Consider the following 23,621-nt stretch of genomic DNA (forward strand, 5'->3'; position numbering starts at 1 on the left):
CCCCTAGAAGCAAACAATTGGCTGACATGAGTGGGCAGAGCGAATCCTCTGAACTTCACGACATATTTGGAGTTGGGGATGTGGGCATTCTATGAGAACACACTGTCAAATCCTGCTTGGCAGGTGAGTTAGGCCACACACAACACTTGGAAGGGCGAGAACAGGAGATCAAGACCTTTGTTACATATCACCTGTCTGGTTACTGAAGGACCCTGCTTTTGTACTACTACCAGACTTTTGTATTATAGCATTGGATATGAGGATACTAGGATAACCATAATTAATCCCCCGCACACACACATCCCCAGCTGTTAACCCAAGTTTAGTGTGGTCTTGAATCTGTAAAGCTAAAGTGCATGCACAAGAACTTTTGCCGAATGTGCTTTGTTAACGCAGTTAATTTCAGTCTTGTGAAATAACATGCTGTAGAAGTACAATAAAAATACAAAAGCTTTATTGCATATTTGTATTTGGACAAAGTTCACAAAATCTTGACAGTGTGAATTATTAAATAATGACTCTCTACCAGGCTCACATAATAAGATTCAGAACCTGCCTATGTGTCGGGTGTAACGTCCCATACTATAGCCTCCAAGGAGTTGTAATTGGCACCTCTGGCTCTATGGTAGCTTTTCACAAAGTTTGCATTAAAAAGTAGGTTGAGAGACGGTCCTGAACACGGTTGTGAAGTGTCTGCCTGAGATACACACTGCTGAAACGTGTGCAGTGTATTACTGAGACTGACTGTGAATAATGGAGTGTGTAGTGCCTGAGGTGGGGTGCAGTGTTGTTACCAAGAGCGACTATACTGAACAGAGTGTCAATTACACAGGGTTGGTGTTGGGATGCACTGTATTACTGACAGACTTACATATGTGTATGACTGAAATACTCATTCAGATGCCGTTATCAATGGTTTGGGACTGTGAACTCGTAAACCACCGATCAGTTACCAGTACTCCGTCGCCAATACATCAAGGAGTAGTTGATTCACGCAGGAGAAGCTGTCCCCGTTTTACACAACTGTCCCTTTGCCAGTCATGTCTGGCAGCCTCGAGGGAAGCAGATACTGGTCAAAAGGAAGGTTCCATGACAGGAATGTGGCAGTTGGCGCTTCTACTGCGCAGTCGCAGTGATCGGCGACCCTGGGGCCCCTGCCATTGGAGGAACAGGACAGGGGTTCAAGTGCACAGCTAGGCCTCACCCGCGTCACTGACAGGAAGGGATGAGAGAAGGCCCAGAATACAGACCGCAGCCCCCTCCTTGTTTACACCGTAGCCCAGAGTTGAAGATTAGACTTTTTTTTTTCAACAAGGACTGGGAGCTCGTGGTCTGGGGGTTGGCTTAACCATTCATTGCATTTTGGCTCTTGTAATCCTGGTTCACTTAAATTGATGCATTTAAACCAACACATCTGAAAAAAATCTGTAAAAGAAAGCAGCATGTCTGTAGTATTGTGGTCATGGTGACATGGAGTCACCTGGTACCTTTTTTAAAGGAAGGTGCACAGGCTTCATAAAGCTGGCAGAGTTACCAGGTGGCTAGATATCATGAAGGGGTTCCCAGTCCCTAGTTTGCTCTTTATATTCTGCTGTATTCTGGGAGTTGTAGTCTTTGGTCATGAGTGCCCAGTTGCACTAGGTTTTAAAGGAAGCAGGAAGGAATGGAAGCTGGTGTGGTAAAAGCGGCCTTCCAGTTCATGTGCCTATTTGGGCTGTAATTTCTAGATACGATACAATAGGTTCACCCTTAAGGTATAATACAGTAATAGTAAATATTTGTTCCTAATTATTAATAACATGTATTAATAATTCACTTTTAAAATGATAAAATACTTATTTTATTAAGTATATTTCATTTTAACGATAAAATAAATCTATATATACTTTGAATGTTGAAATAATTTAATGAGTTCATCATTAGTTCCTAGGGGGTGCTATTTTAGTTCCCTGCCTCCACTATTTTCCATGGGAATGTGTTGCAAACCCTGTGCTTGATTTGCTTCCTTAGACATTTACACCTGTTTTTGCACTTTTAAGGGGTTGGGGGGTGATTGTAACACGAGAAGCGTAGTTTGTGAATAGAAAGGGGCATACTGTTTTGTGGGTATGTATTTGTAGTAGCATGCCCGTCCAGAATCCCTCCTTAAGTTTCCCTAAAAAACTCCCATTTAGTAGTAAGCATTCCCCATTTTCCAACTGATCCACCTTGTTCCTCCCACAGTTACTACTAAAGCGTAGACCTATGTGTGTGGCGATCTCCACCAACCTTATGGAGAGGTGCACACAGAAAAGATAGGAGAGCCGGAGGTCTGGGCCCCTAGGTTTGGGGATCGGAGACCATTTGAGAAAATTTGAGGACACAATCAGTCAAACTGGACCTCCAGACTCCAGGCTGTACATCAGACAATCAAGATGCTTTGTTGGCAGACACCATCATGGCATATTTTCGTCTACCAGGAAAGATCGAACGGGCAGTGGATGGTAGATTCTCAGGGCTTGGCACCATTCTCGCACAAGAGAATCCTTTGGTGGGCCAACAACGTATGCAGCATGTGCAACAGAGTCTAAAGTACTCCACCTTCCCCCTGAACATCTAACCTCTGCATCCTGCACTTTGTACTCTTTGGAGACCTATTGACCTGGTGAGGCACCTGCAGTGTCCCTATAAACACAAACAGCCCGCTCTGGGGTGACTGCTTTACATGGAGTTGTTATATCTTTATCGAGCCTACGTTCCTTCAGCCTCACACTTTAAAGTGGATGGCGATGTTTAAAGAACTCCAGTGTGCATGGATGAATGCCCATAACTCCTGTTTGCTTTAGCGTTTGTATTTTTGCACGGTTATACAGTCTTTGTTGATTGCAGCAAAGGGTTTAGTATTAGAAGACTGGTATTTAGGTTTAGCACCTAAGCAGCACCTCAATCTGGCCTTGGAATATAGCATCTATTCATTCTGTCCTACTGTCTGTCTGCTGCTCGCATTATAATTTAGGAACTATTTCCCAAACTCCATCCTCTCATTATTTATGTCGCCCTCATACCAAACCCCACTCCCCTTCAATAACAAACAAGCATTACAACAGGCAGAAAGAAGTTGTCACTATTGCACAATACTCTACAACATAGCTTACAAACATTGGCAAAACTAATAGCTCTGGCTAAACACTTAAGTATATAATTAATGGAGAATGAATCACTTTTCCTGTGTTACCAGGGTCAGGGTTCTTGTTTGTCTAAAAACCCACCAGGGAACGGCAGACGACGCCAGAATAAGTTGTTCCTGAGACTCAGAAAAGTGAGTCCAGTCGCTCGTCCCCCGATGGAGGCGAATTCCCCTCTTGATAAGTTGTAGACCGAGTAACATCTACAACACGTGTCAAAATATGTTCACTTTAAGAAGAAGGGTAAGTGCACTACTTGCCCATGCATGTAATGTCTTCCTAATGTGCGTTCCTTGGTCCTGAAGAAAACCCACAGACCCGAATGGGTGTAGAAGGGCTGAAACATGTCGATTCCCCCCCCCTAACCACAGGTGTGATAGAACAGTAACTCTTCTAGCACCGCACCATCACTTAATTTTAACCCTTGTCCCATCTACGACAAATAAACACTGGGTCATCAGATGTAGGCAATTTTAGCTTCATTGCACTCCACAATTCACTTTCCCTATTCACTACTGCCAATACCAGTTGGTCCTCCTCCAGGTGGAGGAAAGCATAACTAAACCCCAATGGTGATGCTTTTCCTGTAACCAACCTTGTGGAGAAGCAAGATACACCGAACCCATGATTAATTTGTGAATGAGTTTTTTTTTTTTTCTTTAGACGAACAAGAACCTTGACTCGGGTACCACACAGGACAAGTGATTCATTCTCCATTGATTATATTTCACACGTCCGGAAGCCAAATTAATTACAACTTCTTCTCTCTGCCTCTTTGATGATTATAAAACTATTGCAATGTATTGCGATGTATTTATTTATTAACTGTTGGATTAATTAAAATCATTTCAGTAAGAACAAACACCATTAAAAGAATAGTAATTGAACTTAGCAAAAGTGCCACCCTCTTTTCCCCGGCACCATCCCGATCCAACCCACACCTGGATTTGTAGTTGACCATGTGTCCTTGAACACACTTTTGCAGTCCCCAGTGTTCTTTAAAACTAATTTTGGTTAAAACACCTAACTGGAAATTTAAAGGCACAGTCTTCAAAGGACTTGTAAAATGGGTATGCTCTCCTCGGGGCCTGTCCTGGACCAGTCCGCTTATAAGACTAAATACTTAAGGTCACAAATGCAAGACATATTGGCTATTCCAATGCTTGTTACCTTTTGAATTCTGTGATTTGCAGTTTTTCTTTCCTAATTCAAGTGCCAGACAAAATCTTCCAGAACGCAAATCTCTTCTTCTTTAGAAGCCTGAAAGCATCAAACGCGGCACGTGCTGTAATGACATTTTAAAACAAATCCCACATGCGTTAGGCTAGCGTTATCAATGTCTGTATCATTTTGACTTAAGCTTCTCATCCGGGCAAGTCATTTTCAGATGACCTCTTAGACCAGAAGTCCCAAACCTGTTTTCATGGGGGGATTGTGCTGTATGTGGGCTTTGTGGTCATTGATCGCATTGTCCATGCAGTTCCACACTGTACCCAAAAAGCAATGCAGTTATTGGGTCTATTTCACTATTTAATCTTCACTGTTCTGATTTATATTTTCCAGTCTGTTGATTTTTGGCGTGAGAGGTTGTCGATTTCCTACACACCTATCCCATCATCGCTGTGCATTTTAGGACTGACTGTCTTGCAAAATATAGTACTCCAGCGAGTTCTGTCCCAGCCACATACTAGAATATATGCTTCCAATGAATATTTTTGTATTTTGAGATGTTTATATATCATATGTACTTCGTCCTGCTTTTATATTTTACTTACTATCATGAGGCATCTGTGGGGTACGTACTCTTTCTTAGCATTGTCTGCTCTCAAAATCATAGCACTTTCTGCGAAAAGTAGTTTTGGTAAGTGTTGCAGGAGTCCCATAACCCAAGCCATTATGAAATTCATAGTGCTATACAGTATTCTTGAAATAATGTTTTAAAATTCATCCAGGGGAATGTAGTCTTTGTTGATATTAAAAAAGAGACCAAATATACTGTGTGCAGTTCTGTTTATTACTGTCTTCACACATACCCTGGCGTACCCTGTGAGTTTTATTCATATATAGTTTTGTCTAGTATTGACTAATATATTGTTTATGCAAGTGTGTAGTAGAAAATGTATTTCTCATTGCTATTGTCAATAAATATTGCAGGGAATTGTGGGTTATGTATTTGTTTTTGGCAGCTAGTACTAGTTTTGCTTTAGCTACATATATTAGTGCATCCTGGCATAAGTACCTAACCTTCGTTAACTATGTACTATTCCATTATGAGTAGCAGGATGTGAAGTTATAATTACCTTTGTAGGACCCTGGCTTTAGAAGCTGGCAACCAGTAGTACAGGGCCCAGCGTGCATTGTGAGCCTGAGTAAGACTCCCATGGAGTATGACGGGCCACGGACCGCGGCCCTGACTCTGGTCGAGATTTTGGGATGCATGTCGGGCAGTGGTGTGGGTAGTTGGAGTCAATTCTGCCATGTCTAACTTGTCCTATCATTTGTTTTGTTTTTCTTTAGACCGGACCACTTGAACGGGCACATCAAACAGGTGCATACCTCAGAAAGACCTCATAAATGTGAGGTAGGAACCGCGGGTACAAGAGCAGATGGGAAGGGTGAGAGTAGGACTGTGGCAACAGTACCCTCTGAGTGTAGGCCCTATTGGGACCAGAGCAGGCCGGTGAGTACAGATAGGTCTTTCACAATGATGCTTTGTCTGTAGGATCTGTGAGTAGTGAAGTTGGTGGGCTGCTACATCTGGGCCCGTGACATTGGAAAAATGGTGCAAAGACTACCAAGGCAGGAACATGAGTGCCTTCAAAGAACAGATTCTAAGGCATGTATCAGCTCTTTGTTATTAGGGGGTGTGATTTATCACAGAATTAGAACAATGAGTATCTGATTGCAGGTGGGTGTTACTAATAGGCCTGTGAGGCACCGGTGTTGAAACATGCGGTGGCCTTTAGGATCATGCACTGGCAGGGGATCACAGATTAGTGTCTGGAATAATGCTGCATATAGAGGAACTGGCCATTGGTTTTGTGATGACTGAAGTGAGGGAGTGGATGCTGAAATCTTGATGCTTTGTTCATACGACCAGAGGACTTGAATGGCTCTCTTTGTCTGACTTTGAATAGCTGGGTATGGAGGCAAGTATGGATAGATGTGTGGCTTTTGAAGCTCTGAAGCAAAAAAGCATTGGGGCACAGTTAGTGATATTTACACTTCAAAGTATATTTGTTATAACTTATGAAAACGACTTCATGTTATAGGGCAGTTTCTGAAATGACATTGATGTGTGTACGGGAATTGGGTGGGTACCAACTGAGCTTTGGTATCGATGCTGTTGGTATTGAAGAGTACTACATTTAAGCCAGTTTTAAGTTATAGGTGTGAAATGTAGAGATGTTGGTGTCAAATCCTTTTTATGTTGGAGTTGGAGCATTAGGGCAGAACTGAACAAAGTTGGGTGTGTGGCATTATTCCTTTGTGTGGGAATTGTGCTTATTAGAGGAAATATGTTACAACATCAAGGTTTGCAGTATTTGTTATAAGAGCAGAACCCACTATAGCGCTATATCTTTTGGTGATGATGTTGTGGACAGCAGCTAGGAGTACTGGAATATGCAGATGACCACATCATTTTCTGTACCATTTATGCTGATGGTAGGACATGTTGGTACGGAGTTCTACTTGGTAGTAATTAATATAGAAAGAGGAGTCCTATTTTGTGGTACAGCTGCTTCTTTTGGTTACTGTGTTCCTCTGCAAGGTTTTCATCTTTGAAATATCCCCAGCCTGAGAATTCAGACAATTCTATATGCTAGCAAAAACAACCAGTTACTGATGAAATACCTAAAGGTGTATCATCATCATCATCTCAGAAGTTTTTAAGACCAAGAAAGGCAGTAGGGCTATAGGACAGTCACACTAAAAGTTCTGCATATTCGTTAATTAGTTAGACCCAGACACTCCGCTGTTTGAGATTCTACCGCCAACAAATCACTACACAAAACTACTTAGCACATACAGGACAGGAATGCCTATTATGTTCACATGTTATCATTTGATAATATCATTAATCTTTTTTTAGAAACTTCACACTTCCTTCATTGATGATGCCCAGACATCCTAATTAATATAGACCAAATATATACATTATCCAACCCATAATTACTGGAGTGTACATTAGTAATACACAGGAGTCACGGAATCTTGATGAAAAAATCTTGATTTATTTATATTCTTTTTGTAGATGTAAACATTAATTCCCCCCAGGAGTTGAACATAGAATATTTGATGACTCCTCTTTGATACTATCGTCTAGGATCCACTCAATTACAATGCAAAGCCTAACTAGAGATACATTTGGTTTTGAGCATTTACTCACAACCCTGATGAATTCCGTCTAGGACGAAACGCATTGGCTGGGCTGAATTCATGTTCAATGACAACCGGTGTAGATAATCAACACTCTTGTCCTGTATGTGCTATCATTTCAGAAGTATCAGTAGAATGATGCTAAATTTTCAGTTATTGTGAGACCGGGGCAGACGATAATGCTTATGATGCCTTTGAAGGGAAAACAAAGAGTATCGGGATAATTTTAGTATGCAAATTCTCCATTGTAGGGTCACCGCACAGTGTCTTGTAGTAATAGAAGTAGTGTGAGGATGTTAGAATCCCAGAATGTATCCATTCACCCAAATTATGATCTAGTGTTGAACAGTCAGAGCTAGAAGGGACGGCGGATTTTTTAAATCGCAAAACGCCGTGTCGTTGATTCATTGTGATCAACACTTTAGGTGACTACCAAGATCACACCTACCGCTTGGAACTGTGAAATACGAGAAAATATATATATTGCACTAAACAGGACGGATTCGTACCTTAAGATCCTTGTATCTAAATAAACGATTACATTGGAGTAGACTGGGTCGAGACACACTCGCGACCCAATGAAATAACTAAGATTTGATTTAAGCAAATGCTTTTTTGAGTTGGAGCTCTGTTTGAGGGATTCGGAATAAGAAGAATAAAAGAATTATAAGGATATAAAGGACTTCCCCTTCTAAGTGATTGGCCAATACCGTGCTTTGGAACAACTATTTCGCCCTGAAGAAGTTCTGTTTTCAGAACGAAACGCGTTGGCTGGTTTTTTCCAAAAAGGAACATTAAATAATCATTGAAAATTTATACCAAGACTCAGCGTCTGTATGTGAAGACACTAGGAGAATTATCTAGTTTTCCACTTGGATTGGTTTGACTTACAAAGAGGTGCTCTTCCAAATTGGACAAAAAATTGACATTTTACCCCAGGTTTGGGTGATGCTCTTAGGACAGAGAGCATTTGGAAATAGCACGCAAAAGACTTAAGACTAATGTGATTGGTGAACACAGGATTGGTGCCTTTCTTTTCATTGATAGGTCCACTGTCCAAAGCGTTGTTGTATAAGTAATAAAAGTAGTGTGAGGATGTAAGAATCCCAGAATGTATCCATTCACCCAAATTATGATCTAGTGTTGAACAGTCAAATCAGGACTCTGCTCCAGTATCATTGAACTGCTTTGCAGAATCTAGCATAGAATCTCTATTTTACTGATACAGTTTTTGCTGCATGACTAAGAGGATTTAAAAATGGCCAACCTATCTCTCTGGCATTACCTTGCAGCAAATAAGTGCAGTGCAGTAAATGATCATGCAGGACCGTCTGTATGGTACACTGGGGGTATTTTAGAAATGTCTTTATACACCATGAAAGATTGACGATCCTTCCTGCTCTTGTCAAGCACCTAGAGGTTTCATTATCTAGGACATGTTTTAATATAGTGCATGTACTATCTTAAACCTCAAGGCATGTGAATGGCTAGTCTGTTGGCAGTACTTGCCAACCTTGCAGCTGTAGTAATGACCACGAAAAAGTCTCCTGCAAGTAGAAACTGAGGATATTTTTGAAGGGCCCATTTTCCGATCTGCCTTAAAATTGCTCGACTAAAGGCAGCATCAAGGTCCAACAGGTATTTTACATATTGACATTGATCTGTTTCACAAGTGTACTGAATATCATTAAGGACATCTAACTTGGTGCAAAACATTCAAAGGTTTTACCTTTCTTTGATTTACAAATGCCAACTTTCAACTCTATTATGGTCCACTGGTTTTATTGCTGTGCGATTTGTATGATAAAGTTAAAAAATACATAGAGATCACTGCTATTAAAACTGAAGGACGAACAAGTCTGAAGTCTTTTGTAAAACACTTAGTTGAGGCAATCAAACACGGTCACCGCTCAGAATTTGCAGGACTAGATGAAATATAATCTGTAAGGCTGAAGATTGTCAAGGATTTAGTAGTTCGCAATTTCAGATTATTTCTAGGTGATGGTTAACATGGGTGTCATCGCCAGCAACAGTCAAATTTTTTAGAGGAGACTGTGTGTCTGAGGTGTCAGGGTGTGGTGTGAGTACAGTTCACGATCAGCTACCACCGTGATATTCTTCTCCCAAGTAGACCTGCAGTTCATTTTTTGTGTCTCTCAAGCGACTGAAAAGGGCCAGAATTATTTTCCATGTGATCTATATCCATATTTGTTGTCTTTTTTTTCTTCCGGAGAGCTGTTCCAATCTTTAGCATCTGAGAGTCATGAGTCCCAGTTGTGAGGTGTTGCTCCGAATAGCTTCAGACTGAGCGAGCAGATACACCGATGATAAACAAAAAAAAAAACTAAACAAAGACTCGGTTTCAAGCTCTTTTCAATAAGCCCTGTATTGCATCCCTGTTGAAGCAAATCTTCTAAATTCAGAAACACCCTTGTGGGAGAATCCTCAAGGAGTTTGTTTATACAATGTCATCTATCTGTTGCTAAGAATGCCTGCTTTATAGAACTGGGTTGAGGGGTATTTATTGAAACTCCTCTTTGGGACCACTTACACCAAGGGACGTTAGACTTTATACAGAGAGGAAATACTTCCCCCCTCTCTTGAAATGTTTAATCACTTGAACAGTGTTTTCAAATCAAGCACTTTCTTGAGGACCCAGTGTCCAATTCTATAGATGAGCATCTCCCCCATGCTATAACTTCCTTAGATGGGTTTAGAAGGTGCCTCCCAATGAGGCTGCTCCCTGAGCAGCTGCACAATAAACCCTAGCAAAGCAGGAGTGACAACGGACTAGCATCACAGTGTCTGATTAAATGTTAAAATCATTGGCTTCCTGTGCCCACAGGAATTGCCCCCATACCCTGGATATTTCTTGAGGAACAATGAAACTTCAAGTCCCAGTAGACCGATTAACTTCAGGACTTGAACAAGGTTTCATATTAGATGATGCATGTTTTATTCCACGTTCTGTAGATCTGGTTAAGTGTGAGAAAGTAAAAGTAAAGTAAAACTTCCAACAATTTCAAGCTGTTGAGAGACCCCTTACTCATGAAGCTTTCGATCAACCATTCAATCGGAGATCGTATCTAAGAGACATGAACTCTCTCAGAGGTTGCTGTTACTGATGAAAAGTCTTTCGAAAAGACTGCTGGCAGTGAGGTTGGTAGAAGTGGAAGAGCAGCAAACTGACAGTGTAGTCTACTCACTATGAATAAGAGGTACAAATAGCATAGATTCAGAATGTGGTCTTATGCATTTTCTACATTAAAGGCTAATCATTTCTCATCCTGATGGCTGAATGAATTGCAACCAGGAGACCCTAGTGAACCTCTCTTTATCCCTTGTTTTGTGGATGAGAACATATCTGAATACTCTCATGCTGTATTCTAGTAGCTTCTGAACTTTCTGTATTTAGTGCATATGGACTGGCATTTCCTCTTTTTGTCCTCATTTGAAAAGGCATCCAAGGAAACCTGAGGAGGAGCATGACCAGTAATCCTTGGATGCTGATCCAGAGCTTGTGATCGCTGAGGGTTCAACTTGTCATGACACTTCGAAGATGAGATCGAGCTGGTACTCCAGGCTACTATCAAAAACCCAATGGGGACCAGAGGAATGCTAGCAAATTGCTCAAACCTCTGGTGATCGCTCTGGGTAGCATCCACCCCATTGTTGTGGTTGCTTATGTTCCCTTCTGGAGGAGACCTCAACTGGCAGTATGGGATAGACTTCCCATAAGGAGCAGAGCAAGTACTGATTTGCATAAATCAGGTCTTTGTTTAGAGTGTCCTAGTGGTGAAAAACGATGGATTGGAATGTGACATTGGGATCTATTGCCAGTGGTTTAGACTATTTGCAAGCATTTCTTCCATCATAGGTCTTAAACAATTGATAAACGACCCTACACATCTTGCTGGTCACACGTTGTATGGACTCTTTTCCAATAACCCTGCAATTTCAACCTTAAAACACTTCCATTAGTTTGGTACGACCATCAAACTATACTCTTTAATTCTAAATTACCCCCACCATGTCCGATTATTACTAAATCAGAAATTAAGGACTCTACCAGACCATGGCATAAAATAGATGCTGCAGTTTTATCAAGTCAGTCGGCACAAAGAAATCCTAACTTAGGTATGGAAGCTAACTCCTCAGCCATGAGCTATACCTCATGGCTTGAATCCATGATTCCAATACTAGCTCCCACTATCTCTGCAAATAAGCACAAAGCGGTACCTCGGCTCCTTGGCTTTAAGACTTGAAAATCAAGCATGCAAGAGGCAAGAGAGGAACTGGTGTAAACATTAGGATAAAACTGAAAAACAACGATATAAAGCTATTCTTGCAAAATATAAAAAGATGGTCTTTGACGAAAAATACCCTTATTATACACAACAAATTGAAAAAGCTGGTAACTCCAAAAAAGTGTTGTTTCAGGTCTTAAAAAAATGTACTTCAGTTACAAAAAATAACTCTACTATGCACAATCAAGATTTCTGTGATACGCTCACTCTGACGTTTAGAAATCTGACGTTTAGAAATAAGGGCGATCAACTCTTTGACCTATTTGACAAATTTAACGCTAACATAGATTTAAAAGATCAGGAAGTGACTGTCTCTTCACTTACAGAATTTCACTCCAACATCTCCAAATCAAGTAGCCATTCTTCTTTTAGCTGACAAATCTGGCTCTCCTGATGACCCATGTCCCCCTAAGATGTTAAAGCTTGCAAATCAGCACATCGCCTCCCATCTATCATCCGTGTTTAATCAAATGTTTTTGCAAAGGTAATTTTCCATACTTTGGAAACAAGCCTGTATCCTTCCTCTTATTAAAAAAACAAATCTTGATATTGGCGATCCTGCTAATTATCGTCCTATCTCAAGACTTCCTTTGCCAGCTAAAATTGTAGAAAAATAATCAATGCAGAATTATTCAATTTTATTTTTGAGAATCCGCTTTTAGACCTCAATCAGTTTGGGTTTAGAGTAAATCCTAGAATAGAGACTGCACTGATAAAAACCACAGAAGAAAGAAGAATGGCATTATTCTATTTTATTGGACCTGTCCGCAGTGTTTGACGCGGTGGACCATGGTTTATTGGTCCACCATCTGAACGCTATAGGAGTTAAAGGTAAAGCTCCTACATTAACATCCTTTCTATCAGAGATCTCAAACATTGAATCTTGCTCGTGAAATTGCCAAGCCACCTACGCGTATACGCATGCTGTACAAGTTTCTATAACATAACCTTTTGTGTGCATGATGTAACACCCTAAGTGACCATGGTTATACCTAGACATGGGTTGCGTGCTCTCTGTGCCACTGACTATCCACTGATCAGGACTTTCAGTCTCAGGATTGAGAATCATGTATATATTGGTATAATTTTATGGCCCAAACCTTGCTATGAAGCAGATAGAGTGCTCTACATTAGGGTCAGGAAATGATCTGCAAGATCGTGTACATCACAGGATTACACAAATACATTTTACACACATTTGAGGACAGGGGGATTAAGTGATTTACCCAGAATCACACAATGTTGAATCGAGTGCCGAAGCTGGGGTTCAAACCTAGACCTCCAGGTCCCCAAGGTGGCAGCTCGCGCCGCTAGGCTACATTTTCTTCATGCAATTGTGTGCAACTTTTCAACAACAAATCCACTTGAAAAACGTTCACTTTCTTATCCTGGCTGATCCTAGAAAAAAGGATGCAATAAGCCTCTTTTGAAGGATGCATCTAATGTTTAAAACGCAGAAGGTTCATATAAATGGAATATGTGCAACATTTTTTCTCTCAAAAGGATTCATGATAGCTAGTTTTAGGCAAAATATTTTTGGGTTCCAATATTTGCATACTGTGGTTGTGAAGTCCAGCAGCCAATTTACAAAAAAAAGAGCAAGAGAACAGTGGATGATGACATTTTTTACCATGGGTGTGCCACTTTTGGGGATGGAAGGCACACCTGGGGAAACCTTTGGCAACTCTGAATATAATTTTGGCACCAGAGGATATTTCCAAGATGAAGAATGAATGAGCAATTCAGTAGACTGATTTTTGACATTAATTCTAGACTTAAGGCATTCACCTGTAGGTAAAGTTATGTTGTCTGAGAACATTGTGTATAAGTAAATTGAAAACAATGAGACTGTACAAGGGTCTGCGGGCAATCTTTGGGTGGGCAAGCGCCACTGGCTCCAGCAGTTAGAACAAGGATTTCCTTCACCCGAGCAGGCAAGAACCTTTGCAGATGCTTAGCATATCAAGAAGGCTAGGCCCGGATCTTGCTCTGTCAGGCCTATGGTGCCTTTGTTTTTTCCTCATCTCTATTACTCTTGCTCTGTTTCTTCTTGTTCCCATTGCTCCATAGACCTGCAACGCCTCCTTTGCCACGCGAGATAGATTGCGCTCACACCTGGCCTGCCACGAAGACAAAGTGCCATGCCAAGTTTGTGGGAAGTACCTGCGGGCAGCCTATATGGCCGATCACCTGAAGAAGCACAGTGAAGGTCCCAGCAATTTCTGCTCCATCTGCAACCGAGGTAAAGCATTGCTTGTTTTTGTTCCACTTACCTTGGTTTCTGTGCAGTGTAGTGCTTACAAGAAGGACTCTGCCATGTTTGTGTCGTATGCACCACAATTTTAGCGTTGTTCTCAGGGGCTCGAGTATTGAAACCTGGGCTGTGTCAGTTCACTAATGTCTCTGATGCAGGAGAGTGAAAAGAGCTCTGGTGAAAAAGAAAAAAATCGCAAGCCCCAATAAAGTCCAATTTTATCTGAATATCATGGTGCCTGCGTCATTACAACTCTTGTTTTAACTCGTGTATCTGACAAAGCACAGTTCCAACGTTGGATTAGGAAATCAGGCAATTGCCAATAATGCAACAAATTGCATATTTAAAGCTAAATACATCGATGAAGAATTTTTTTTCAGTCCCTGCTAAAATATGCTTGTCTTATCGCTTATGTGACCAGATGTCCAAAGGCAGTAGTATGTAGAACATGTGTAATCCTAGGTGGTTGCCAGATTAATTGAGGGGTGAGTGTTTTTGTCATTTTAACTAGGATCACTTTTCGCTAGATAGTCATCAATAACTCTTTGCTAGATGGTCATCAATAACTTTGTCAGTGTGGCTAGCGAAATTCTTTTCAAGTAAGCCGCCAATTCACATTGACTTTGCCATTCTACTTACAAATATGCATTGAAAACTGTCTGCTCGATTACACATGATTAAAATGTAACTTTGCGTATAAGTTCACAAGTGGTTTGGAGGCAGCTATGTAATCCGCTTCAAAACAGGCTTACTAAGGCAGTATTTTTTTAGTTTTAAATCTGGTTTAAGCAAGTAGTGTTTCATTTTGCTTCCAGTCGACTTCAAGGTTACGTTTTTGGGCTGTAACTCTGCTCACCAGACTCTAATTTCTTGTACCATCCACCTTGTTTTTCTGTCATCATCACTCTCGTTTCCACTTTGCGCCGTGCGTTTTTATGCCCAAACCAGTGTTAATGTCATTTGTACTCCTGCCCGTGATGCCTTGCACTTGATTGTGTTAGCGGCAAATACTGGGAATTTGAGCTGTATAGTCTGCGTTGTTAGTTGGTTTGTAGGCTATTATTGCCTAAAAGTTACCATGATAGTTTCCAAAATTAAATACGCTAAGTCCACTACAACAAATTCCTCAACCTCGCTTTCAAACCCAATTTAATTTGAGCTTCTACCAAGTCTGTAAGTCAATAGAAATTTCTTGCTGTTGGGCACCTTTTTTATTTTTTTTTAACCTAACAAAACAAGGGATACTATATCAGGTGGCTTTTTTCACAGAGTTAAATCACAGATTTTAATCGCAATTCACTGCTGAGTGCCCGATCCAGTACTGCCACGTGTAAGTGCCATTGTAGGTCACAGCTACTCAGCAGTGCAGAGTCAGCACTAACTTTATTTGAGAGCAGATCTAAATCTTCTGTCTGAGGGAGCTTGGTGTTTACTTTTCTTCTCCCATTTCAAAGTGAGAGAATTCTGCCGAGTATCCTTGTAAGAGGAGAGGTTGTAGGATGGTCTTTTTTTTTCCTAGTACACAAAAATAAATGAACTGAGCTGATGTTTCCGAATATATTAGAAATAGAACAAACAAGGCACTTTTTTTTTTAATTCCGAAGTATAGTGGATCCCTGTTTGAACACGATCAAAACACATCAATACACTAGATGATGACATTTGCACCATTATCGTTTGTGTGCAGTAAAACTGTATTTCGGTGAAAATGTAATGGTCATTTCAATTGAAAAAAGTGTTGTCTGTAATGGCAGTGTGCTACCACACCATGCATCCTCCACACTACACCACTCCACTCAATGCCCTTCCACTCTATGCTACACCACTCCATTCTATGCCACTCTTTGACCTGCCACTCCCCTTACAACCCTCTTCTCTAAGACACTACGCCATGCCACGTCACTTGACTCCACGCCACTCCAATCTACACCACTCCCTCCAGGACACAACATGCCACTCCATTCAATCTCCCTCAATTCCACACCACTTACCCCACTCCAATCTACCCAACCCAAATCTACCCCATTTCCTTCCAATCTATCCCTCTCCACTACAATATACCCACAATCTACCACACCCCACTCCACTTTGCTAGAATATACCCCAATCTACTTCACTCCAATCTACTTAACTTCAGTCTACCCCTCTCCACACAATCTACCCCACTCCAATCTATACCACCCTAGTTTACCCACCCGACTCAAATCTACCCCACTCTAACCCAATCTACTCCACTACTATACAATCTACCAAAATCCACTTCAGTCTACTCCTATCCATCCCACTCAGTCTAATCCAGACAATCTCAGCCCACTCCAGTCTATCTCACTCCACACCAATCTACTGCACTCCACTTAAATCTACCCCGCTCCACTGTAATCTACCCCAATTCACCCCACTCCATTGTACCCAATCCACTCTACCCTACTCCAATCTACCCAGTCCAATTTACCCCACTCCTTTCCATTGCAATCTACCAAGCTCTACCCCACCCCACTCTCCCCGCCCCACTCTCCCCGCCCCACTCTCCCCGCCCCGCCCCACTCTACTCTACCCCACTCTCCCCGCCCCACTCTCCCCGCCCCACTCTCCTCTACCCCACTCTCCTCTACTCCACTCTCCTCTACCCCACTCTCCTCTACCCCACTCTCCTCTACCCCACTCTCCTCTACCCCACTCTCCTCTACCCCACTCTCCTCTACCCCACTCTCCTCTACCCCACTCTCCTCTACCCCACTCCACTCTACCCCACTCCACTCTACCCCACTCCACTCTACCCCACTCCACTCTACCCCACTCCACTCTACCCCACTCTACCCCACTCTACCCCACTCCACTCTACCCCACTCCACTCTACCCCACTCCACTCTACCCACTCTACTCTACCCCACTCTACCTCACTCTACCCCACTCTACTCTACCCCACTCTACTCTACCCCACTCTACTCTACCCCACTCTACTCTACCCCACTCTACTCTACCCCACTCTACTCTACCCCACTCTACTCTACCCCACTCTACTCTACCCCACTCTACTCTACCCCACTCCACTCTACCCCACTCCACTCCACTCTACCCCACTCCACTCCACTCTACCCCACTCCACTCCACTCTACCCCACTCCACTCAACCCCGCTTCACTCTACCCCACTCCACCCTACCCAATCTACCGCATTCCGCTCAAATCTACAGCATCCCACTCAAATCTACTCCACCCAAATCTACCCCTCTCCACTTCAATCTACAGCACCCTACTCCAGTCTACCCCTCCCTGATCCACTCCACCCTATTCTAATCAACCCAATCTACTCCACTCCAATCTTCCCTACGCCACTCTTCCCCAGTCTTTCTCACTCCGCTGAAATCTGTCCAACCCCACCCTTCATAAGTCAAAATGTTTCCTTTGGATAAACACCTTCCAGTTCTCAGCCTAACTTGAAGTAACAGTTCATGCCTTCGTGGTTTAAAGGTAGGAAGGCCAAGAAGAAATTTCTATGAAGACGCAGAGTTCTGTGTGGGTTATTTTAGACCTTGCCTTTGAAGTCCTGTGTCATGTTAGATACATTTGTATTTATTTAATTTTATTTTAATTTGAAGGTTTTATATAGCGCGAACAAGATCTTTGCAGATATCGGAGCGCTTTACAAAAAAACACAAAAACCGGGGGTAGGAAAAACAAGAGAGCGATTAACAAGCTTTTGAGCAAAGAATACTTATGGTAATAGATGAGTAGCACAATAGGGTAGATACATGAGGGAGCATAGTCAATCAGCTAAAACAATAATACAAGTAGACAGTCAGATAAACGAATATTACAAAGGTGAGGAGTCTCAAATAGTTCCAAAGTGAAGTACAAGTTCAGGTGAATTTAGCCATGAGGATAGCTTTCACTTCTTTCTTAAAAAATGTAGTGGAGGTGATAAGTCTGGTTTCTGGAGGTAGAACGTTCCAGATCCTGGGTGCCATTCCTGAAAAGGAGCGCTTATGTTTTTTCCTTCCGGAATCTACGAGGTTTCAGAAGAAGATTCTTTGTACTTCTTGTGTTTCTTGAGCCACCAAAAATAGTCAGCTTCTGAGTGAGGTAGCCAGGTGAGCTGTAGTGTATAGCCCTTTGAGTCATGCACGCAATTTTCAGATGTATTCTGGCCTCAAAAGGCAGCCAGTTTAAGGATTTTAGGTAAGGGGAAATATGCGAGTGTTTTTTTGATCCAGTGATAAGCTTCGCTGCAGCATTCAAAGAGGCTCTCAGGGGCGCAGTTGTAGAAAGGGGGAGTCCGCAGAGGGTAACGCTACCGTAGTCTAAGCGCTGCATGACTAGTGCTTGTACTGCAGTTTGGAAGTCCTTGGCTGGGAGGAAGGGTTTAAGTTTCCTCAAAGCATTGATTTGGAAATTAGCTCCCTTAGTTGCCTTGCTGATATGCTGTTGCATGTTGAGATTGGCGTCCAGTGTTATGCCTAAAGATTTTGTTGAGTCCACAGTGGTAGGTTGGACATTGAGTGCAGTTAGGTGCTTAAGCCAGGTTTGAGTGGTGGAGCTTTTCGCGGGAGGTGAGATCAGAAGAAACTCAGTTTTCAGAGCATTGAGTTTGAGGTGATTATCGGCAAGCCATGATTGGGTGTTTCTGAGCGTTGAATTCAGCAGTTTGATGTCTTTGGGGAATTGTAATTTCAAATATAGTTGGGTGTCGTCAGCGTACATGTGAAAGTGTACATTAGATGCTTGTAACAAGGCGGTGAGAGGTTCCATGACCAGGTTGAACAATGTTGGCGATAGGGAAGATCCTTGTGGGACGCCTAATGTTACAGGCACTGGTGAGGACATGAAATGAAATTTGATTTGTAAAGCGCATGGCTGCCCAAGAGCGTCCCAGCGCTGCCTAACAAATAACAGAAACTCAAAAGGAACCGGAATTTAAGGGGTTTTAGGGAAAAGAAAAGTTTAAGCAATTTTCGGAATTTAAGATAGCAAGGTTCAGTCCGAAAATGCCTAGCGAAAGCGTTCCAATTTTTTGCCGCATTTTACAGAGAAACGGCGGCCTCCTGTGCGGATCTTCCTCTCTCTAGAAACTATGGCAAGATTGTCCAGGTCCGATCGGAGGGCCCGAGGAGGTCTGTAGGAACGAATCAGGCTCCTCAGGGCCGGAGGACCTTTGCCTTGAAGTGTCTTGTGGGCAATGCAAGATAATTTGAAGGCGATTCGCTCACAAACTGGAAGCCAGTGGAGAGCTCTCAGCAACGGTTTGGCAGACGCTTTTCTTGGGGCCCCCAAGAGCATCCTGGCAGCAGCGTTCTGCACCCGCTGCAAGATGTTAATGGTGGCTTCTGGCGCTGCCAGGAGTAGGGCGTTGGTATAGTCCAGTCTGGATAAAATTAATCCCTGGATCAATAGTTTCCTGGACTGAAAGGGCAAGAGAGGGAGAACTTTCCACACTGCCCGAAGCACACGCCCGCGACTTTCTGGGCATGTGTCCTAAAGGTTAGTTTGGGCTCAAACCAGACCCCTAGGCTTTTGATTTTCTCTTTTGGTTGCGGCAGCTCGCCCACACAGGGCGGCCAAAAGGCTTTGGGCAGAGATGTAAATTGGTGTCCCAGGATCAAGATCTCAGTTTTTGCTCCGTTCAGTTTGAGCTTTGAGCTGGTCATCCAGGAGAAGATTCCGGTGAGGCAGGCCGAAAGGTTACCTGAACATCCCCCTTGTTGCGTCAGCGAGACGACTAATTGGGTGTCGTCTGCGTAGGTGACGGATTTAATCCCGAAAGGGGCTACCACCTCCTCCAGCGGGGCCATATAAACATTAAACAAGGTAGGGCTCAGGGACGAGCCCTGAGGAACTCCACACTGGATGGGAGTAGATTTAGACATGACATCATTTTCCCAAATCCTGAATGCTCGTTTGTTCGGAAAGGATTCCAGCCATCTCAGGGCTGATCCTGCAATGCCTAGTCTAGCAAGACGGTGGACTAGTATTTTATGGTCCACCGTATCAAATGCAGCGCTTAGAGCCAGGAGGATCAGAACTGCCGATCCTCCTGAATCTAAGATGCACCTTGCCTCCTCAGCCACCACCATAAGGGCTGTGTCGGTGCCCTGTCCTGGGCGAAAACCCGTCTGAGAGTCGCTCAGCAGCCCATTACTTTCCAAGAATTCCGAGAGCTGTTGATTAACTATTTTTTCAGCAATTTTGCCCAGACCAGGTAACAGAGAGATTGGGTGAAAATTAGCTAGATCAGCTGTGTCAAGCCCCGGTTTCTTTAGGAGTGTCTTAATTCTGGCCTGTTTCCAGCTGGGTGGGACCACCCCGTTGGTGAATGAGGAGTTTAGCAACTCTGTTGCGAGGGGGGCAATGGTGTCTTCAGGTTTTTGCTCTTGAATTTCTGAGACCGGTTATGTAAAAAGGAAGTGAACCACTTGAGAACAGTCCCAGATAGACCCATTATGGTGTTTAACAACTTGAGTAAGTTCTCGTGTTTGACGGTGTCAAATGCTGAGGAGAGATCAAGAAGGATGAGGAGGCAGGAATCGTTTTGATCTAGGATTTGGAGGGCGTCATCAATTATGTGTGTCATAGCAGTTTCAGTACTGTGCCCTGCTCGGAAGCCTGATTGATGAGGGTTGAGGAGGTCAAACCGATCAATGTGTTTCGTTAATTGGAGTTGGACGCATTTTTCCAACAGTTTGGCAAGGGTGGGAATGTTGGTAATAGGACGGTAATTGTTTAGGTCAGTAGGGTCAGCTTTTGGTTTCTTGAGTAAAGGTGTGACTTGTCCAACTTTGAGGGAGTCGGGGATGCGTCCTTGTTGAAGTGAACTGTTGATAATTTTGGTCCAGAGTGGTAGAAATAGTGGGATGAAGTCCTTTACAGTGTTAGCAGGAAGGGGGTCTGTGAGGTGGTTAGAGGGTTTCAGTGTGGTGAGCAGTTTGTTTATTGTTTCTTCCGAATAGGTGTGAAAGGATGACCATGTAGCATGGTTCTTTGGATGTTATGCTGTGGGTGTTGGAGTAAAGGCTTACGTCATTGAGGAGATCGTTCCTTATGTTATCAGTTTAGTGAGAAGTAGGTGTCTACAAAGGGGGTTTCAGGGTGGGACTTCAGGAAGTTGTGTTTAAAACGTTTGGCTGTATTTTTGTAGAGCTCTGGGGGGTAATTAATTTTGTATGTGTGTTTGCCCGTGGGTTCCATGTTGGGAGTAGAGGTGTAGGTGGGTGAAGGAGGTTGTGTGGGTAGGAGTAGATAAAGAGCTTTGGTAAGTGAGAGAAGGTGTGGGTGTTTAGGCTGAAAAGTGTGCATGAAGGATTAGACCATGTGACTAGTCTAAAATGGGCGCTTCATTAGGCAGGGTAAGGTAGAGAGGATTGACTAGTCTAAGATGGCCGCCAAGATGCGGAGGTAGAGAAAAGTAATGTAGTCCTTCTTTGATGTTTTGAGACCAGTTTCACTTTCTAATCAGGGCAGACCGAGGAAGACCAGTTTCAAGCTTGCTGAGTGGGGAGTCCTACGTCTGTTTTGATAGTCTCCGTGCCAGGCAAAGATTTAAGCTTAGTGAGAGTCTGGTGAAAATGGAGGCTGATTTATTGTAGCAGATTTATGACCTCAGCTATTTTAGGCAACAGATCTAAGAGGGGTAAATTGTTGGAAATCTGAAATAAAAGTAGAGCAGAGACAATACCTTGCCAGAGTCCTGTGTATCAGATGCGTTGGTAATCTAGGCAGTTTTCTACATTTATCATGGGAGGCAACGTCGTGTGTAGCGTCTTCTAGAGCGATCAGCAGGTCTGCTAATGACGATCTCGGGTGCAGCAGAGGGCCTCGTGAAAGCCGCGAGGAGAAGGAGCGGAGGAATGAGCAGCGAGCGGCCTGTGTTTCGAGCATCAGGATCATCAATGCAGGCGATCAGTGCAGGCGACACTGTCATCGCCGGTGTGGGGCAGGAGCTGCCGTGTAACAACCGGCGGGAGCAGGGGCCGCCGTGCGGTAGCCAGCGGGGCACGCAGGGTCACTGTCTTGGTCGATGTGGGGCATGAGCTGCCGTGTAACAACCGGCGGGAGCAGGGGCCGCTGTACAGTAGCCTGGGGGGCACGCTGGGTCAGGAGCACAGCCCGCCTCGGTGGCTGCCGTTGTGTGCTGCTTTAGGATGCTCCGTGGGGCACCACGGTGCGCCGTGCAACATCCAGGGGAACAGGTGAACAGGTCGGGAGCCCAACAGGAGCCGCAAGCAAACTAGATCGCTCGCTCCGTGACGAGTTGCCTAGTCTGCTCCCGAGCTCCACATCAGCCGCACAGCTCCGGGCGTGGATGCAGTCCTCAGCAGTACGGTGGGGGCAATCGCAAACTAGCCAGACACCTTCGATGGCTAGAGCGGATCACCGGCATACACTCCTAGCAGGATGTCCTTCACTGCATGCACACCATCCAGACCTGGATTTCCAGAGCCTCTCCGAAGCTTAACCCAACCAAGACAGAATTCCTGTTATTTGCCAAGAAAACAAACCAGAAACAGTACAAACGTGATTTAATGACATGAACCTCAATGGCTTCAAATCTCACCTTTCACTGAATGCCAAGTTTCTAGGATTCACCCTGGACACCAACCATGCCCACATTGCCCAAAAAGGACAGCCTGATATCCGTGCTCTTGTAAAGGTAGTGAAACCTTTTGTTCCAGAAAGTAACTTCGGAACTGCTGTTCAAGCACTTGTATTTTCGCATCTGGATGGTGGTAATGCCCTTCTCAATGGCCTCCCAGACTCCACAATGGCATCCCTTAACACTTTCGCTTCTAATGACGGAACGGTTCCGTCATGACCACACCCATTTGCATGGGGGCCGCAGCAGGTATCATCCTGGCTTTAAGAAATACGATCACATCACCCCTGTCTGAAATGTTATTTGCTGCGTTTCCGGCTTGCAATCTCTTCAAAACCACCTGCATCATTTACAGAGCCATCGCAACCAGGACACCTGCTTATCTTGCAGACGAGCTCAGCATCTCTGGTGGCTCTTCGCACCCTCGCAGCCAGGATACCATAAGATTGCACATTAAGCAGTTTAAAAAAAAAGAAAAAACAAGGCATTTTCCATCTGTGCACCCAATCAATCAATCAATCAATCAATCAGGGTTTGTAAGGTGCGCTACTCACTCGCGAGGGTGTCAAGGCGTCGGGGGGGGGTACTCCGGATTAGTCGAAGAGCCAGGTCTTGAGGTCCTTCCTAAACATGTGCAGGGTCTGGAATAACATTGCTGCATCATCAGGACCTCCCTAATGCTGCAATTTAAGAAAGGGTTGAAGATTAGTCTTTAAAGAACACTACATCAGTCACAATGCATTATTTGTCCCCCAACTTATCCACCTCTCTTCTCGTTCGTTGACTGTATGCCCTGTATGACCCTGTGCATGCTCTACTGCTAAGTTTGTGCTCTAGAAATGCTATATCATAAATGCATCTATACTCGCAGCAGTAGAGTCCATGCCAGATAGGAGGTACAGGTGTCCGAAAGGTATGAGATTTAGCATGA

At 43.4% G+C, this 23,621-nt stretch overlaps 1 protein-coding gene across 4 annotated transcripts in view; it reads left to right on the plus strand.

Annotated features, from left to right (window-relative positions):
- Nucleotides 1-23,621, plus strand: part of PATZ1 (POZ/BTB and AT hook containing zinc finger 1) — a 42,404-nt gene that overhangs the window by 6,122 nt on the left and 12,661 nt on the right. For 2 of the 4 annotated variants that reach the window (XM_086942831.1, XM_086942829.1), the window contains exons 2-3: nucleotides 5,682-5,745; nucleotides 13,922-14,093. In XM_086942831.1, the coding sequence (XP_086798957.1) occupies nucleotides 5,682-5,745; nucleotides 13,922-14,093 (236 nt within the window). The remainder of the gene's footprint in view (nucleotides 1-5,681; nucleotides 5,746-13,921; nucleotides 14,094-23,621) is intronic. The other 2 variants (XM_086942832.1, XM_086942830.1) reach the window with 1 other exon arrangement.

This window comes from Lissotriton vulgaris, chromosome 11, assembly GCF_964263255.1.
Source record: "Lissotriton vulgaris chromosome 11, aLisVul1.2, whole genome shotgun sequence".
In the NCBI taxonomy this organism is placed as follows: Eukaryota; Metazoa; Chordata; class Amphibia; order Caudata; family Salamandridae; genus Lissotriton; species Lissotriton vulgaris.